This window comes from Propithecus coquereli, unplaced genomic scaffold, assembly GCF_000956105.1.
Source record: "Propithecus coquereli isolate 6110/MARCELLA unplaced genomic scaffold, Pcoq_1.0 Scaffold65, whole genome shotgun sequence".
Classification (NCBI taxonomy): domain Eukaryota; kingdom Metazoa; phylum Chordata; class Mammalia; order Primates; family Indriidae; genus Propithecus; species Propithecus coquereli.
In genome coordinates, this window is record NW_012152507.1 from 8,024,236 (window position 1) to 8,041,631 (window position 17,396).

The 17,396-nt window shown below is 36.9% G+C and overlaps 1 protein-coding gene across 2 annotated transcripts in view; it reads right to left on the reverse strand.

The window, feature by feature from the left end:
* MTMR2 (myotubularin related protein 2) overlaps positions 1–11,457 on the reverse strand; it is a 97,049-nt gene extending 85,592 nt beyond the window's left edge. Inside the window, exons 1-2 of one of the 2 annotated variants that reach the window (XM_012660073.1) lie at positions 11,232–11,457; positions 1,519–1,589 (exon numbers count right to left, since the gene is read on the reverse strand). Coding sequence is in view for 1 of the 2 variants with exons in the window: in XM_012660072.1 (XP_012515526.1) it covers positions 11,232–11,311 (80 nt within the window). In the remaining variant the exon portion in view is untranslated. The remainder of the gene's footprint in view (positions 1–1,518; positions 1,590–11,231) is intronic. The other variant, XM_012660072.1, reaches the window with a different exon arrangement.
* Positions 11,458–17,396: the final 5,939 nt, after the last annotated feature.

The window sequence follows — 17,396 nt, forward strand, 5'->3', positions numbered from 1 at the left end:
AATATAAATAATTTCAATTATTTAAGGTCTCTGGCTTGGTATATAAAGCATGAGATTCTGTACAAAGCAAGTAACACCACTCTTAATAGTGTACTTCACAGAATCGAATCCAAAGGGAAAAACAAAGTTTTAACAGTAAACTGTTCATTGTATAGTTTACCAAGTACCTACTACTTGCAAAGCACTATGAAATTTGTGCCTACTACTTCATTCAAAAATGAAATCCAGTCCTCCTTTTCATAAGCATAAAACTTAAAGTCCAGGTAGGAATAATACTATGGATACAAAAAAAAAATTTTTTTTCTCTGCCAAGTCTATCACTCAATGATTTCAAAATCAGAATCAGTCACATACCTGAAGATGAAGAAACAGTACATGTTTTTCATACACATAACCCATATATGCTTTTAGTTATTTTTTTCAGGAACAGCGATGGATTGCTTATGATCTTATATATGGTATAAGGGTAGGGTCCTATAGACATGAAACACAGTGAAGCTGTACGGACCAACAAAAATCATGAAATTACTTGGTAAAGTCTAGAACTGGGAGTCAGAAGATCATCTATGGCACTAAATAGTTCTGTAACTTTAGAAGAAAAATCACCATCTTTCCTTACATTCTAACATATATTGTACCTTTCGGCAAATTATTCTAGACTAAAATCCAAAAAGCATCTGGATCAGTGGTTTTCAAACCTTTAAGTGCAAATTCTTGTTTTTGTGTTTTTATTATTATTATTCTAAGTGCAAATTTTTAATGTCACTCCCAATGATTCAGAATGTCAGAATGTGTAAACAGGAACCTAGGAAGTAAAGTGTTCACCAACAGTTGAGTGAAATATGCAGGTGGTCCTCAGTCACACTTGAGAAACACTATAATTGGATAATCTCTAACGCGACTAAGAATATAAAAAGATGATATAACTCATCTCAGCACCAGGCTCATAGGAATTCTGGATCTAGCATAGTGTGCAGTGCATAATAGATGCTAAACAAATATTTACAGAGAGGAAGAAAGGAAGGGAAAGAGGAAGGATGCTAGTAAAGAAGACGTGAGGGAAAGAAAGCGGGGAGGCTAGCTAGCTAACATATTTTTGCCTAAGAAGAAACATACAAAACAGTAGTAAAGTGAGGTAACATACACAATGTGTATCAATAGCTGGAAAGCAAAGACCTCAGTCTCTACACAAATACGTTTTTAAATATAACACAACCCCTTGTCATGCTCCTCTCAAGTCAAACTGCAAAGTACAAGGAGGAAAAGGAAGAAAACAGTAGATGGAAGCCAAAAAATTCTAATGGAAAATTACTGGATGACTAAAACTTAGTGACTATTTTCCCCAGGTAGAAAAGAAGACAGAATTTTAAGGACAGGGACTTGGAATTGGGACTGAAGATTGAAGTTACTGGTTACTCATATGTGCAAATTTCATTTAGGATAATATATGGATTCTGGAAATACTGTTGGCAATATTAACTTTTGTCCATTTTTATCTGCATGTTCCCATTCACTTACATTATAATTTTTGAGATGTTTTATCTTCACTTCTGATGATCTTCAAATGTCAATGGCTCTTAACACATTAACTGTAAACAAACACAAAGGAACTTAAGGGAATTCAGATATTTAAGGAACCCTAGAATAAAGTATTCTAAATTATAGTGTAAAGCCTATAGGGGAGAGGAGGCTTTGGCATTATGCTTACTTGCTTTTTAATTTCTCTGATCCTCCAAATGTATAATAAAACTGTTCTTTTGAATGAAAATGATAGTACAGTCTTAATCATCAGGCAAAGAAAAAAACATTCTGTCAAAAGAAAAAAACATTCACAGCTAGATAAAATTCTCACCAAATACAGATACTCTCAATGTGTGAATGTATTGTGTACCTTTATCCTCTTCCAGCAAGGTGGTGGGTCAAGAAAACTATGTCCTCGTCACTACCACCCAGTCAACCTGCCCTGGGACTGCCCTCTAACCACAAAGCTTTGTCCTGGAACTGGAGCACCAGATCTCAGGTATGACCAGTTCTCTATAGCACATTGACCCTGAAGTCAAACAGACCTGAATTCAAATGTCAAACTGCTCTCTCAAATCTTCAGTTTTCTTATCTGTAAAGTGGAAACATTAATACTACCTACTTTACCCAGTTACGAGGATTATATGAAAAAATGCATAAGAAGAGATTTAGCACCATGTCCAGCACAAAGTAGGCACACAATAAATGTTAAGTGCTATTATTTATATTAGTATTGTTATGTTTAATATTAATAGCATTAATTTATTACTATGACTGTCTACCACTTGGAAAGTAAAACTTATCTCAGGTGTTTCTATCTTTAAGTACTGCCTTTGGTTATAATTGAAGAATGTTATCCAGTATCAGTAACAGAGGATATTTGTACCATATAAAATTTTATTTTTGACCTCTGATGGGCATCTTGGCTCAGCTCAAGAAAATTAAGGTGTGGCCGGGCACAGTGGCTCACGCCTATAATCCTACCATTTTGGGAGGCTGAGGCAGGAGGATCACTTGAGGCCAGGAGTTCTAGTCCAGCCTGAGGAACACGGCAAGACCCAGTTTTTACAAAAAAAAAAAAAAAAAAAAATTAGCCAGATGTGGTGGTGCCCGCCTATAGTCCTAACTACTCGGGAGGCCGAGGCAGAAGCATTGCTTGAGCCCAAGCATTAGAGAGGCTGCAGTGAGTTACGATGATGCCACTGCACTCCAGGCAACAGAGTAAGAAAAGAAAAAGAAAAGAAAATTAAGGCTTGTAATCACTAACCCATCATCAGCCAGTTATTTTCCCTTTTGCTGATGCACAACCTCCAGACAAAGCCTACTCCCTACTTAACAAACTGCTCATTTGCTGCTATCAGTGAAAGTAATTCTACAGAGAAGGGAAATGGATATATTTATGACATGCCTAGTAAGCCCCTTTGAGCCTGATGAATCAATGTTTTATCAATCCAGAGGAGGCTTATCTACCCTCCTCACTCACTCCCAAATGATTAAACTCCTTATATGTTTGAATATATGTTTAAAACATTAATATTTAAGTTAGGTGACAAGAACACATAAGACACTGATTTCTCTGGATTTTCAATAAAATTTTTAGATTAAGGATATCAAAACACAAAATATTGGCAAAAGCATTCGTAAACTAAAATGGCAAGCTTTATTTCCCTTTTGGAGACCACACCCTTACAACTGAAATGAGAGAAAATACCTAAGTAGAATCTGATGCAGTATTCTATTTATCATGCAATTCCTTGAGCTCTTCAAATGAAATAATTTTAAAAAGCACAGCAATCATTCTTCATTTGATTTCTATTTGCTCATCACTGAATGATCTAGCAATTATTAAATGTATCACTTTCATTTTATGGTCCTAAATTAGGATAATAAAAATCTAGCCCTAAGATAAGACACAAAAAAGTAGAAAGTTAAACTCGGAGTTCAGAGTATTCCAAGAAACAATTTTCTTTTTTGGTCTTCCACAATATATTCCCTCTCTTTTTCAGTGTATTTTCTTTCTTGGTTATTGCATTTGCAAATCTAATAGTGTCTCTGGCATAAGTAAGTGTCATAGACTTAACTGGAAAATGTCTTCCTTGCCTTTCAATGACTCATTTATATACAATGGGAGAAGATGCTGGCGTCTCCAGTACCCATTCTATCCTATTCCTTAGTGTTAGAGCTTCCAATTTTTAGCTCAGCAGAAGCTAAAGGCCTCCCAGAAGAGAATACATATCCTAGCCTCCCGTGTGGCCAGGTACAACCATGGGACCATGTTCTAGCCAACTGGATGTAAGTTAAAAAACTACACGTGACTGCCAAAAAAGTACCCTTAAAAGAGAAGGAATATCTTCTTCTCCTTCTCCTCAAGATTCAATGGCTAAAGCTCCAACAGCAATTTTGGTTCACGAGGTAACCTTGGAATGTAAGACATATGAACAATCTGGGTTCTTGATACATCAGATCCACCATATCAGATCTGTATTGACTATCTCCAGGCTTTCATGTGGGGAAAAAATTAAATACCTCTTGTTTTAAGCCACTGTTAGTTTGGATTTTCTGTTATACTCTGCTAAAGCTACACTCTAACTTTAAAAAAAAAAAAAAAGGAAAATTTTTTCCAAATAACAATATTTAGATTTTTTGAACTATATATATTAAAGCATATTTTAAAGTTAATTTTTATTGTATTTAAAACACAGTATCTATCCTCATTTAATCTAGACTAAAAAGTAGTTAAAGAGCCCAAAAGTTATATATGAAGTAAGAGTCTTTGAAAGAATGAAAATTCATCAGTGATTATTGCCATGGGTCCTATTACTTAGGCAAAGGAAGGATTATGAAGCTTGCTCATTAATGCTCTATAGTGATGACAACATTGGTACATATATAGAAACACATTAAGTGGAATAAGCACAATTAGTTCTGTGTAATAAAGCTACAGGAAAGGGAACTGAAGTTATTATTTTTATTAGGAAGGCATCTTCCATAGTCCCTTTTATTTTAATAATTTTGTACCAATCTTACCTTTTTTAGAGTTCCATTTTTAACCTGACTTCCTGTGGAAAGCAGGTTTATAAAATCACTCCTTATCCTTCACTGAATATCACCTCTCTAACAGTCTTTAACACTATCCACTGATTTAGCTAATGATAGAGTAGACACAAAGACAGCAAGCGCTTTACATATTCAAAACCATTTTCCTTAAAAAGGGAAAATATTCCACACTAAAATTTGGAGAATTTCCACTATTCAAATCCTGAATCACGTGCAATCTTTGGTCCTGGTGATTCTGCATACAATAGCATTAACTTGGCAGCTTTCCAAAATAAACTTACTGCTTTCTGGACATCTGTATCCAGGTTATTTCCTTCCCTTGGGCATAATCCAAGGTTTTATTGGCTCGGGTGATGGCCTCCTGGAATTACTTCTTTGTAATACAGTTGACCACTGAACAACACAGGAGTGAGGGGTGCCAAACCCCCTCACAGTGAAAAATCCATGTATAATTTTCACTTCCCCAGAAACTTAACTACTAATAAATAGCCTACTGTTAATCAAAGTCTTACTGCTAACATAAATAATTAATACATATTCTGTATGTTATATGTATTATATCCTATTATATCCTGTATTCTTACAATAAAGTAAGCTAAAGAGAAGAAAATATTAAGGAAATCACAATGTATTTACTATTCATTAACTGGAAGTGGGTCATTATAAAAGACATTATCTTCACAGTGGTGAGTAGGCTGAGGAGGAAGAGGAAGAGGAGGGATTGGTCTTGCTCTTTCAGGGAAGGCAGAGTAATAAAATCCATATATAAGTGGACCCCGCACAGTTCAAACTCACATTGTACAAGAGTCAACTGTACTTTTTTAAAATGCTTGTTTCCACTAATCTATCTCACTAAGAATCTATTTTTAAGAAAAAGCCTAAAACATACTCTTGATTTGTGTTACTCATGGCTGAGAAAGAAAATACCTCAGGAAATGACCTAGAAATCAGATATAAGAAATTGATTAGATAACTTAACCTTCTACTACTTCAGTCCACATTGTTACAAAAATGCCCTCAAGTAATAGGCTTATAATACTTCTAACATAGACCTTAGTCCGTTTCAACTAATGTTAATGGAGTTACAAGGCACTAATTAGCAAAAGAGCCAAGGTAGTGGTTCTAAAACTTCAGAATGCAGGATCACCCGGAAGGCTTGCTAAAACACGAACTCTTGGGCTTCATGCCCAGAGTTTTTGATTGTTAAATCTAAGGTAGGGTCCAAGAATTTGCATTTTTAACAATTCCTAAGTAATGTTGATGCTCCTGGTCTAAGAACCACATTTTAGAAACTAATGATCTATACTAACAGAAAACTATTGATGATAGATAGCATAAGGAGAAAAAAAAGTATACAGGACCCAATCTCAGCTTCAGTATTAACTGGCATACTTCTGATTAGTAATTACTCTCTTTAAATGTCTTTTTTGAAAAATCTACACAAAAATTACTGATTAGTTCACAATATTGGATCTTATTTTAAGAGAACTTTAAAGTTCTTTTAGGGTCCTTGAATAATGAAATCCAAAATAAGTAATTTTTAGTCTACCAATATGTTCAATGTTTGACACAGGTTCTAATAATAATGCCAAGGTTGTAGGTTCAACCTGGTAGCTTCATTTTGTTCTACAGCTATAGTTCCTACCTCTAATTCTGCAAGCTGTCTCAGAAAACATGCCAAGAGTCACAAGAGGAATGGGTAAGAATGTGTAACTGCACACAAACCCATTACCACTACTGAAAAACAACCCAAAAGCACATTTTCTACCAACTTATCACCTTTAGGTGACATTGAGGCTGAAACTAAAAATAAGACCTTGCAACAAAATATGTTTCAGAAATCTTGGAAATTCTTCTACTTCTTCAGGCTATAAGTATAATCAAAATTCATGGAAACAGAAATCCAAGAATTGCTGTTTTCAAATGATAATTTTAAGGAAGACATGAAATTTAAATGGGAATTACTTTATTTGAGTATGTGTACCTTCCCTTTGATTTTTTTAATATAAGTTAAATGTAAATATGGGATGGTCATTAATGCTAATAAATGTATATACTAGAAATCAATGAAACCAAAATAATCTGAGATAAAAAAGTGTGGTGCCAGAGTAACTAAAGCATGAGGATATATGAAAGATGAAAAACTAACATTAAATAAAACAACTAACAAGAGAAATTAGAGGAAAAGGGGCCAAAGTAATCAAAAGTAGCAGATGGAAAAACAGATAGGTGAAGGGAACATAATAATTTCCACATATATAGGACTGTACACAGAAAAATAATGCAGCCAGTAAAATCAGCTCCGGATGTCAAGAGGCTTCATACAAAAATACTTCAGCTTGAATCTAAAGTTGTAACTGTTCAGGCCAAATTCAACAAAAGAAACCCCTTATAATCCTTTGAATGGGAAAATAAGCCTAGTGGTTAACATTCAGTCAACATTCCTTTATTCAGATGTTCGCTGAGCACTAACTTGGCACCAGACATCTTATCATATGATTATGCACAGTAAAAAGTAATCAAAGAAACCTACTCAAGCAGTACAGTTTATAACAGTGTACAAACTGAAAAATGGAAAACCAGACTAAGATGGGAGACTATTACCAATATAGTATCAAATTCTGCTGTATAACTTATTACAGTTCTGAGGCTTAGCCTACCCACGCTATCACATCTGACTACAGTACTATTTTATCTATATCCTATAGAGTCATACTTACATCAAGAATCAGAGCAAGACCAATAAGAATAAAATTACAGAATATAGCTAAATTGATTACCAGTATGCTAAAGTGAAGCTTTTCACAATTCTTTCTCTCTGTAAAGCTGTACAATGGACAAGAACAGGATACACAAGAGTTGCTGAACACTTCACTGAAATATGGCAATACCAAAGCAGGATCGCCAAAGAAAACTACTTTTTTAAAAAGATGCATGACATAACTATAGTTGATTAAGAAACTACCAACTGGATATCATATAAAGAATGAAATTGCTTTTTTGTGACCAAAGGCATCAGGCCTATGAGGAGATAGAAGGCAAAGCTAGAAGCAACGAAATGACTACAGATATATATCAAGACTCGACATATGTTTAGTGTGAACTACAGACGGCACAACAGCCTTTCATCCCACTTCAGTGGAGTATGTCATTTTCAAAAAACAATGGGCAACCAGATGGGTTAGTGTATTATTTTTCCCTTCTTCCTACATCCCAGACGGGCTTAAGACATCTTATAAATTAACACACTTAAACATAATACATAATATTTAAACTGAGTTCATCTAATAGTAGAAGTACTTGAAGAAACTCGAGATGAGTATATTACCAACTTCAAGTATAAATTTGACTGAAGTTTTTTAATAAGCTGAAGGAGAAAGATGCAGTGACTAGATATATAGTTCCCATTTTCCAACAGGGAGCTTATACAATTTTTTCATAAACGATTTTCCTTGTAGCTAAACTCAGCAGAAATTTATGTTAATTTATCTTGTGAGAGTCATTCTGTGATACATTTAACAATATTATTAACTATTGTTTTGCAAGCACCATCCGGGGGATGGACACGCATGAAGCTCTCACTTCGGGGGTGGGAGAGGGAAGGGCAACATACGTAACCTAAACATCTGTACCCCCATAATATGATGAAATTAAAAAAAAATATTGACTTCCAAATAAACCTGAATCATAATAATAATAAAAAAAATCAGAAGGCAATTTCCCAATTAAGCCTCTATATAAAAACAGAAAGCATAAAAATAAACCACAATTTAAGGCCGACATTTCTGCAAAAGGCTGAGATAATATAGTCCAAACATCAATATTTTTCTTTGTCATGTAACAAAAGTGAAAACTCAAACAATCTAGATAGACACTTAACATAGGTATTAAAACCATGGTAGTCCTCGCTATGTATTAATTAGAATCACCTGTGGATTGTTAGTCTAGATTAAGTTTAAAATTAAGGTTTAGGAAAAAAAAAGAAAATTAAGCTTTGTAACTACTGCCTGTAGTGCAGCTATTATATACTGTTGATTAAAGAGAGTGCCACAAACAGGTATATTGATTAATGAGATAAAAGATATGAAAGAATTTAGCAGATTAACTTCTATACAGTAGACATTCAATTAAATGTTATTTTTCTACCTTCCAGAGGAGAGGAATGAAAGCTGGCATTTTGTTGTGGAAAATGAGATGTTATATTTATATTTTTGCCCAGAGAGGATGAGGCTAACCTATTACAATCAATATTCTTTTGAGTTCTTAATTTTCTCAAATTCATATGTCAGTAACAATTTTTTATGAAGAAGTTAAAATATATAAACTTTAACTTGCTAGGCTTTCTATTTTTTTAAGAAATAAATGTGTGAAGGCCAGGCACGGTGGCTCACGCCTGTAATCCTAGCTCTCTGGGAGGCCGAGGCAGGCAGATTGTTTGAGCTCAGGAGTTCGAGATCAGCCTGAACAAGAGCGAGACCCTGTCTCTACTAAAAATAGAAAGAAATTAATCGGAAAACTAAAAATATATAGAAAAAAATTAGCCGGGCATGGTGGCACATGCCTGTAGTCCCAGCTACTCGGGAGGCTGAGGCAGGAGGATTGCTTGAGCCCAGGAGTTTGAGGTTGCTGTGAGCTAAGCTGACGTCACGGCACTCTAGCCCAGGCAACACAGTGAGACTCTGTCTCAAAAAAAAGAAAGAAATAAATGTGCGAAAGTGGCACAGTTATGTACATTAGTTTGTAATAATAAGAGATAACACTTAGTGTCACTTCAAAAATCCAAAACAAAGGTTTCTTCGTAAAGGGATTACATTGGTATTGATAAGAATGCCTTTATCTTAGTATTATCATTAAGATAAAAAACGATAGAATTTTAGAGCTCCAAGGAACCTTACAGATTTTCTAGACCAACCTCTTTAAAAAAATAAAATAAAAATGAGAAAACTGCAGACTTAGAAAGGTTAAATGATACAGACCAAATAACCAGGTGAGCCAGGAACTTAAGCTTGGGAGCCTCCAGACTTCCAGTACTTCCTTTATCTAACATACTATGCTGCCTCCTATGGATCTAAACCCTCTCCCTTGGATAAGAGTTCTGGTTGCCTCATTTGTTTTCTTTATATTCTATTCTAAACAATAGTTGTCATTTGCAACTTTCCTATAAAATTATAATTTTCTAACCTGTTTTGTGAATGAAGGATTTTACAGCTGAGCATGTAAATCGTCAGCTTTCTAAATTTCACAGTACTAAATATAGAATTCAAAAACTACTTAAAACAACTATGCAATAAACAATCAACTGCAAAGAAAAATTCTTCTCTCCTGGATAATTCAGTCTACAAATTCAAAAACCATTTATTGAGCACCTATCACATGCAGGATCTATGTTAAGTGCTGGCAATATGAAAATGTTTAAGATATGATCCTTATCCTCAAATAGCGTACAGCCTAGTAGAAAAGACAATTAAAGCAACAATTACAGAGTGCTTGTTAAGAACTCTGAAAAAGTAGTGAGCAGGGAGCTATGAGTGCATACAGGTAGAGAAATCTAATTTAGAATGATGGGATCAGACAGTGGTTCCCCAATTAGTTACTAAACACCAATAGGAAAAAATGAAAATACCACCCATATGTAGCAGAGCCCAAAATGAATTAAAAGACAGAACAACTTCAATTTATTCAAAGGAGAAAATGAAAACTGTGTTTCACACAACAGTTTAGTATCTAATAACTCTAACAACAATTAGACTATTTTTCAGTGGAAAAGAACCTGATTTCACTGTGGTTGTATAAGAAGAAACTACAGGTCTTCTATTATTTCTCAATAAAACTTTAAATCACTCTTTTTAAATCAAAGAAAAAGACTGCATCCAAAACATGTCTAGTTAATATTCACAACAGCTCTCTGCAAAGCTGCATAAACTAAAGTCCTCAAAATTCCAGGATAAAATTCCCATCTGTTACAAGAGAAATGACAACCTGGAGAACCGGTAGCCAAAGAAGGAAGAAAACCACTACTCATGTTGGTTTCTTAAACCAATCACTGGGGATAAAGACTACTCAGATTCCTTCATACTGACTTTCAGCTGGAAATTTTAGAAAAGAGAGGCGCAGGAGACATTTTTATTTACATGTTTAAGCAAAGGGGGGGCGGGGAGAAAATCAGAGTGTAGGGGAAAACGTGAAAGAGATAAGGAAGTGAAGTGATGGAAGAGAAAAGGATTGGGCAAGAATCCAAAGACATAAGAAAGGATGGAAGAAGGAAGACAGACTGGAGGATGGTTTTGGAAAAAGTGGTAAAGAGAGAAAGCAGGAAATGAGGGGGGAAAGAGTGGGGGAAGGGCTGTCGAATATAAGATTTGAGAGGGAATGAGAGATAAGAGAAACTAATTAACTGGGGCTACCTCCGCCAGGGAAAAAACAAGATAGCAATACGAAAGGCAGAGAAACCGACAGAGCAGCAACGAGTTTTAACCTCCTTTTCCTCAGCCTCTACGACCCAGAGAGAGAAGAAGTGGTTCCCAAGTCCAGGGAAGGAATTCCGGCGCAGGCTTCAGCAACCAGAATCTGAGAGTTGGGGCACCATCCAGCGGGTCTTCGGCGCCTCTCCATCCCCCTCAGAAGCTGGGCGGGGCCCTGGGCGTCCCGGTTACCTGGACAGGGAGTCCACGCTGGGCGGTCGGGCCGCCGCGGGCTGGGAGCCAAGACTCTCGCAGCTTGAGCTCTTCTCCATCGCGCAGCGGGGCAGCAGGAGGGAAAGGCTGAAGCTGCCTCCGCCGCTGCCAGGCGGGAGAAGCGGAGGGCGCAGTGCGCCGGGCAGGAGCCGCGGTCAGGGCAGCGCCGGCCCAGGAGGGAGACCGGAAGCGGCCATGTTCCCCCAGACTGCACCGCGCCCGGGGGCTGCCGGGGAGTGGGAAGACCCCACGGCGCCCCTCGGACGCCGGCCCAGACACGCAGTGCTCGCTGCGTCCCCTGTGCAGCCTCTGGCATCGGGGGACTGGGAAGTGGCGGCTCCCAGAGTGAGAGGGTCCGCTTAGCCGGGAGGGATGACTCTGGGGAAGGAGGAGGAGTTCTAGATATAAGAGGAATGAGAGAATACTAAGGTCTCAACAAAAAAAGAGAGGAGGATTTGAGGGCACTGAGATGACTGAGACAGAAATGTGGGGGTCAAGGAAGATGAGAGGACGAGGTAATGAGAGAAATGTGGGCGGGCTTTAGAATGAAAGGGCAGATGGAACTAGTGCATCAAGGAGGGAGGAAGGGAACATAGGGGTACTTAAAGGATGAGGACACCAGGGATGAGATGGTGAATGTTCACCAGATCAGGAGCTGAAAATAGCGATCATGGGGCGAGGATGCTGCTGTAGAGCCATGCAGACATGGATTCAAATTCTGACTCTGCCAATTGCCAGTGTAACCTAGGGCACTGAACATGAGCTTCCTTACCTGTAAAAAAAAAAAAAAAAAGAAAGGAAGAAGAATAATAGCCTCACAGATGAGATGAGTTGATAAGTGTAAAATGCGTAAAGCAATGCTAGGCGCATAGTAGGCACTCAGATATTAGCCATTAGTATTTATATGAACTTCATAAGGGTTGAATGGACTAATGTATATAAACAGTTGCTAACATAAATTCAATAAATGGTAGATGTTATGAGAATATATAGGCCGGGCCTGGTGGCTCACGCCTGTAATCCTAGCACTCTGGGAGGCTGAGACGGGCAGATTGTTTGAGCTCAGGAGTTCGAGACCAGCCTCAGCAAGAGCGAGACCCCGTCTCTACTAAAAAAAAAAAAATAGAAAGAAATTAATCAGACAACTAAAAATATATAGAAAAAATCAGCCGGGCATGGTGGCGCATGCCTGTAGTCCCGGCTACTCGGGAGGCTGAGGCAGAAGGATCGCTTGAGCCCAGGATTTTGAGGTTGCTATGAGCTAGGCTAACGCCAAGGCACTCACTCTAGCCAGGGCAACAGAGCGAGACTCTTGTCTCAAAAAAAAAAAAGAATATATAGAAAGGGTAGCAAGGAAGTAAAAAGTGGTTGGTAAGGGAAGGATAATGAAGGAAGTATACCACAGGTAAGAAAAAAATTAATACTCTGTTTCCATTCCACCCCTGGCCCAACTGGCCCAACATTGTGGAAAGGGCACTGGGGAAGAAGCTGAAACTTTCAGTCCTACAGTGACTTGGATTGAGTCGGTTTGTATGGTCTGGAAGTGTCAGTAGAGGAAAAGCCCTTTATCATTAATCCATTGTCCACAAAAAAAAGTATGAAAGAGGGAATGAGTAGGGAACTGTTAATATATGCAAAAAGAATTAGATGCATATACTACTGGATGGGATTGTGTTAGATAGAGGGCAAACTTTTAGTGATTTCCCACCCCCACCCCCTTAATTCCCTGCACAGCAGGAAGGGAGTGTGAAGAGATAGAACTATGATAAGAGAACAGGAACTGGGTAAATGGGAAATACTCCCATTAGTAATTTTCTGTTACAAAGGATACAGGAAGGCCATAGAAAGGACACCATAAAGGAATTTTTCTGATTGAGTGTGAATCCCAGTCACCTCATGTATGTGGTATAAAATTTTGCAAAGATTATTTCTGTAAAAACTTGGAAAATGATTCCTTTAAAAAAAAAAAAAACTTCCTTACTAGGATAAAGAGAATTATATTAATTTAAATTAGATTTAATTTATACTGTACAATTGATGTTTTTAAGAAAATCTTTAGTGCCCACAGGCTGAGCATGGTGACTCATGCCTTTGTTTTTCAGCAAATACTTTGGGAGGCCCAGGCAGGACGATTGCGGGATGCCGGGAGTTCGAGACTAGCCTGGGCAATAGCAAGACCCTGTCTCTACAAAGAATGAAAAATTAGCCAGGCGTGCATAAAAAAAAAAAAAAGTATAGTAACCAATGAAATATTAACTTGCAAATGCATTCCCCAAAAGAATAACCTAGCCTAATTATCCTCAGCGTAAGCTAGAGTAATTATTAATAAAGGAATATATGTTTAAGCACAAAAGGCTTAGACTTTCTATTCCATTCTTCAGCTTGGTAAAGACAGATGACAACAGATTCTTTTTATTTCTGTAATTTTTATAGAGACCTTGCCTGTACTCCCATGATAGGCAGAGAGAATAGGTAGTCAGAAAGAAACATTTTTTAACAAGCATAAATATCTACAATGAGTCATAGAAGAATTTACTCATTTCTTCCCCATCCCTACCTGCCCTCCAAAATGCTAACTCAGTGTTGCCTGATAATTTGATTTATATTTACCAAAGTATGTATGGTGAAGATTGATGAACCCTTGAATAGGAGACCCATGTACTTTCTCCTACCCAGTTAATTTCTGTGTTAATAGAGCACTTGAAGCCTTCTGCCCAATGATGTAATAATTTGTGTATAGTTCTATCTAGTGGTTAATAAGGAACAGTGTACTTAAGTGTAGAAACTTTGGAACCAGACAAAACTGCATTGACATCCTGGTTCTGTAACTAAGCTTGCTTTATGCTTGTGATTAAGTTGTTTCTCATCTCTAAATTGGGAATAAAAATAATCTACATAATAAGTTGTTTTTCTCTACACAGAGTTGGTTGCACAGTAGGTTCTCAGTAAATAGATCTATACTATTGTTTTTCCACTGAACTTACTGCTTTACTTCTAACCTGAATGGTAAAACAGTAACTTCTCAGAGTGAAAAAGCAAGCAAAGAATACTTTAACCTCAGATGAAAGTTAAATTATTCCCGAATTCCTTTTCTGACACATTGGCTGCTATGCCATTCACTCAAGAGAAATCAACTTGATTAGGACATCCTGTACCTCAGTTTTCTCATCTTTTAAAAGGACATATCAGCCTAGACTGGGTTATTCAGGAACTGTTGCTATAATCAAATTACAGTCTAGACTTATCTCTTACATTAAATTGTTAACTTGAGGCCATCCCAAAAGTTACTATTTTGTTTGCAATCTAGGCCAGTGTTGATCAAACTATCTGGGGGAAGGAACAGTGTTTTGTTTTTAATTTTCAAACCATCACTAACCAATACTTTTTTAAATATAAGAAAAATTAATTACATTCAGCCCTTCATGCCCATGGGTTCCACATCCATATTCAACCTACCACAGATTGAAAATATTTGAAAAAATTTGAAAAAATATAATAAAAACAATACAATAAAAAATAATACAAACAAAAATACAGTGTAACAACTATTCACATAGTCTTTACATTGTATTAAGTAAGTATTGTAAGTAATCTAGAGATATTTAAAGTATGCAAGAGAATGTACCTGGTTATACGCAGGTACTACACACCATTAGTTTGGGGAGTTCCACTTCTAGTATGGAGGAGTAAGCACCTAAGACTGACCTTTTTGCATTTAACAACTATAAGCTCTAGACAAAAAAAACAAAAAAAATAAAATAATAATAAATGGGGGGTAAGGAGAATGAACAGAAGCAGGTAGATTCAAAACTTGGAAGAAATGACCAACATAGAGTGAGTTTCTCATTTTTGTAGCTTTAATCAGTGTGGAAGCAAAACTTGTAGTGTAGTGCAGGGTGCAAAAACTCTCATAGAAAGCCTGCTATCTTTCTGGCCTGAGGAACCAAAGGAAGGGAACCCAAAGCAGCTAGAGAATGAGGCAGAAATTCTTAAAAAGAGAAAGCCAGAGAGGGGAACTCTAAACTCTGTATATAAACTTAGACAATCTCTGGCGAAGTCCTAATTTGATTTGAATAATATGCAAGCAACCCAGGTAAAAGAACCAAAAGTAGAATATCCCTCCACTTGTCCAGATAAATGAACCGAAGTGAGATTTAAGCTGTTACCTGTAGTAAGCAAGACAGAATTTTCAGTTTGTTTCTAACCAAGTTAATTTTCTACTTAACAAAAGCATCAACGCTTCCCAGAGGAATATAACAAAATCCAGCAACTCCAAAAAATAATTTCCATAATGTCTAGGACACAACCCAAAATTACTTGACATACAAAGTACCAAGAAAACGGGACCTATTCTCAAAGGAAAAGATAATTGAGAGAAGCTAAACTCAAGGTGATCCGTGTGTTGGAATTATCAGACAACGGCTTTAAAGCAACTAATATAACTACGTTCAGTGAGGTAAAGAAAAATACACTGATATAAAGCAAAAGAGAGTAAATCTCAGCAGAGAAATCAAATATATAAAAGATTTAAATGGAAGTTTTAAGAAAAAATACAATACCTGAAATTAAAATATTTACTGACTGGGCCTAATGGCAGAATGGATTTGACAGAGAATACTGTCAGGAACTTGAAGACAGATCAGTATATATTATCCAATCTAAAAAAAAAAAAAGATTGAAAAATACTAACAGAGGCTGAGGAACATGTGGGACAATATCAAAAGGTCTAATATACAGGTAAGTAGAGTCTCAGAGAAGAGAAAGAATTAGGCAGAATAAACTATTTAAAGAAAGAATAGCCAAAAATTTACCAAATTTGGCCAGCAACATAAATTTACAGATTCAAAATGCTCAACAAACACAAGATAAATACAAAGAAAATCCTGCCTAGGCATATCATGATCCAACTACTGAAAACCAAAGATAGAAACTCCTCAAAGCAGCCAGAGAAAAATAACATGTTATATATAGGGGAACCATAATTCTGGAGATCACAGATTTCCCAACAGATATTATGGATGAAAAAAAAAAAAACTAGTAGTGCAACATCTTTAAAATGCTGAAGGGGAGGGGAAAAAGGCCAAAATGGAATTCTATATCCCACAAAAACATATTTTGAGGAGGTGAAATAAAGACATTTTTAGATAAAGAAAACTTAAGACAATTTGTTCACAGCAGACACACTACAAGAAATGCTAAATGAAAGTATTTAGATTAAAGAGAAATGATACCAAAGGAAAATTGCACATTTAGAATGATGATTAGAATTAGGGAATCCCTGGGTAAATATAAAAGACTGTTTTTCCTTTTTTTTTTTTTTTTTTTCCCCACTCTATTGCCTGGGCTAAAGTGCAATGGCATTATCATAGCCTCCAACCTATAACTCCTGAGCCCAAATGATCCACCTGCCTCAGTGTTTTGGGAAAATCCTGGGACAGTATAAAAAAACCACCACCCTCCAAACTGAGATAGTGCCCAGAGACCAAAGAAATGACCCAGACCAATCCAGCTTGGTGAGTTAGATGAATTTATTAGAGGTTACTTACACATGGCTCTCATTCCTAGTCAAGATAGGAATACTCTAGGCACTCACTCCTGGGCAGTGGCAGCAGCTCTACAGAGAATAAGATTGTACTGCCTGCCTATTTGTGGAGCCTTCTTTCTGGCAAGTGACACAGAGCGCTCTCTTTTTCTGCATCATTGTATATTTACATACAATACAGGTTAAATAGACACAGTACTTCCCATTAGGCAACGACTTTAGTACTGCAATTAACTAAAGAGTACTAAGGCAATTAAGGCAGTTTAAAACAGTTCAAACTGGTCTTAAGACATATGACCATTTAAGCAAAAGGAGCCACTTAAGAATACCCCTTGTGTTTTATACTTTTTTCAGCTGTTTTGTTTTGATCTATATATTTAAGCTCAAAAGGAAGCTCCATGAGTTCTTCAAACATTAAGAGCCAGTGTGGGGAACTTGCAGTCTTCCCTTACTCAGCCTCCCGAGTGGCTTGGGACTACAGGCACGCACCACCACGCCGGCTAATTTTATTATTATTTTTTGTAGAGACAGGGTCTTTCTATTGCCCAGGCTGCCCTTGAACCTCTGGGCTCAAATGATTCTCCCGCCTCAGCCTCCTGAAC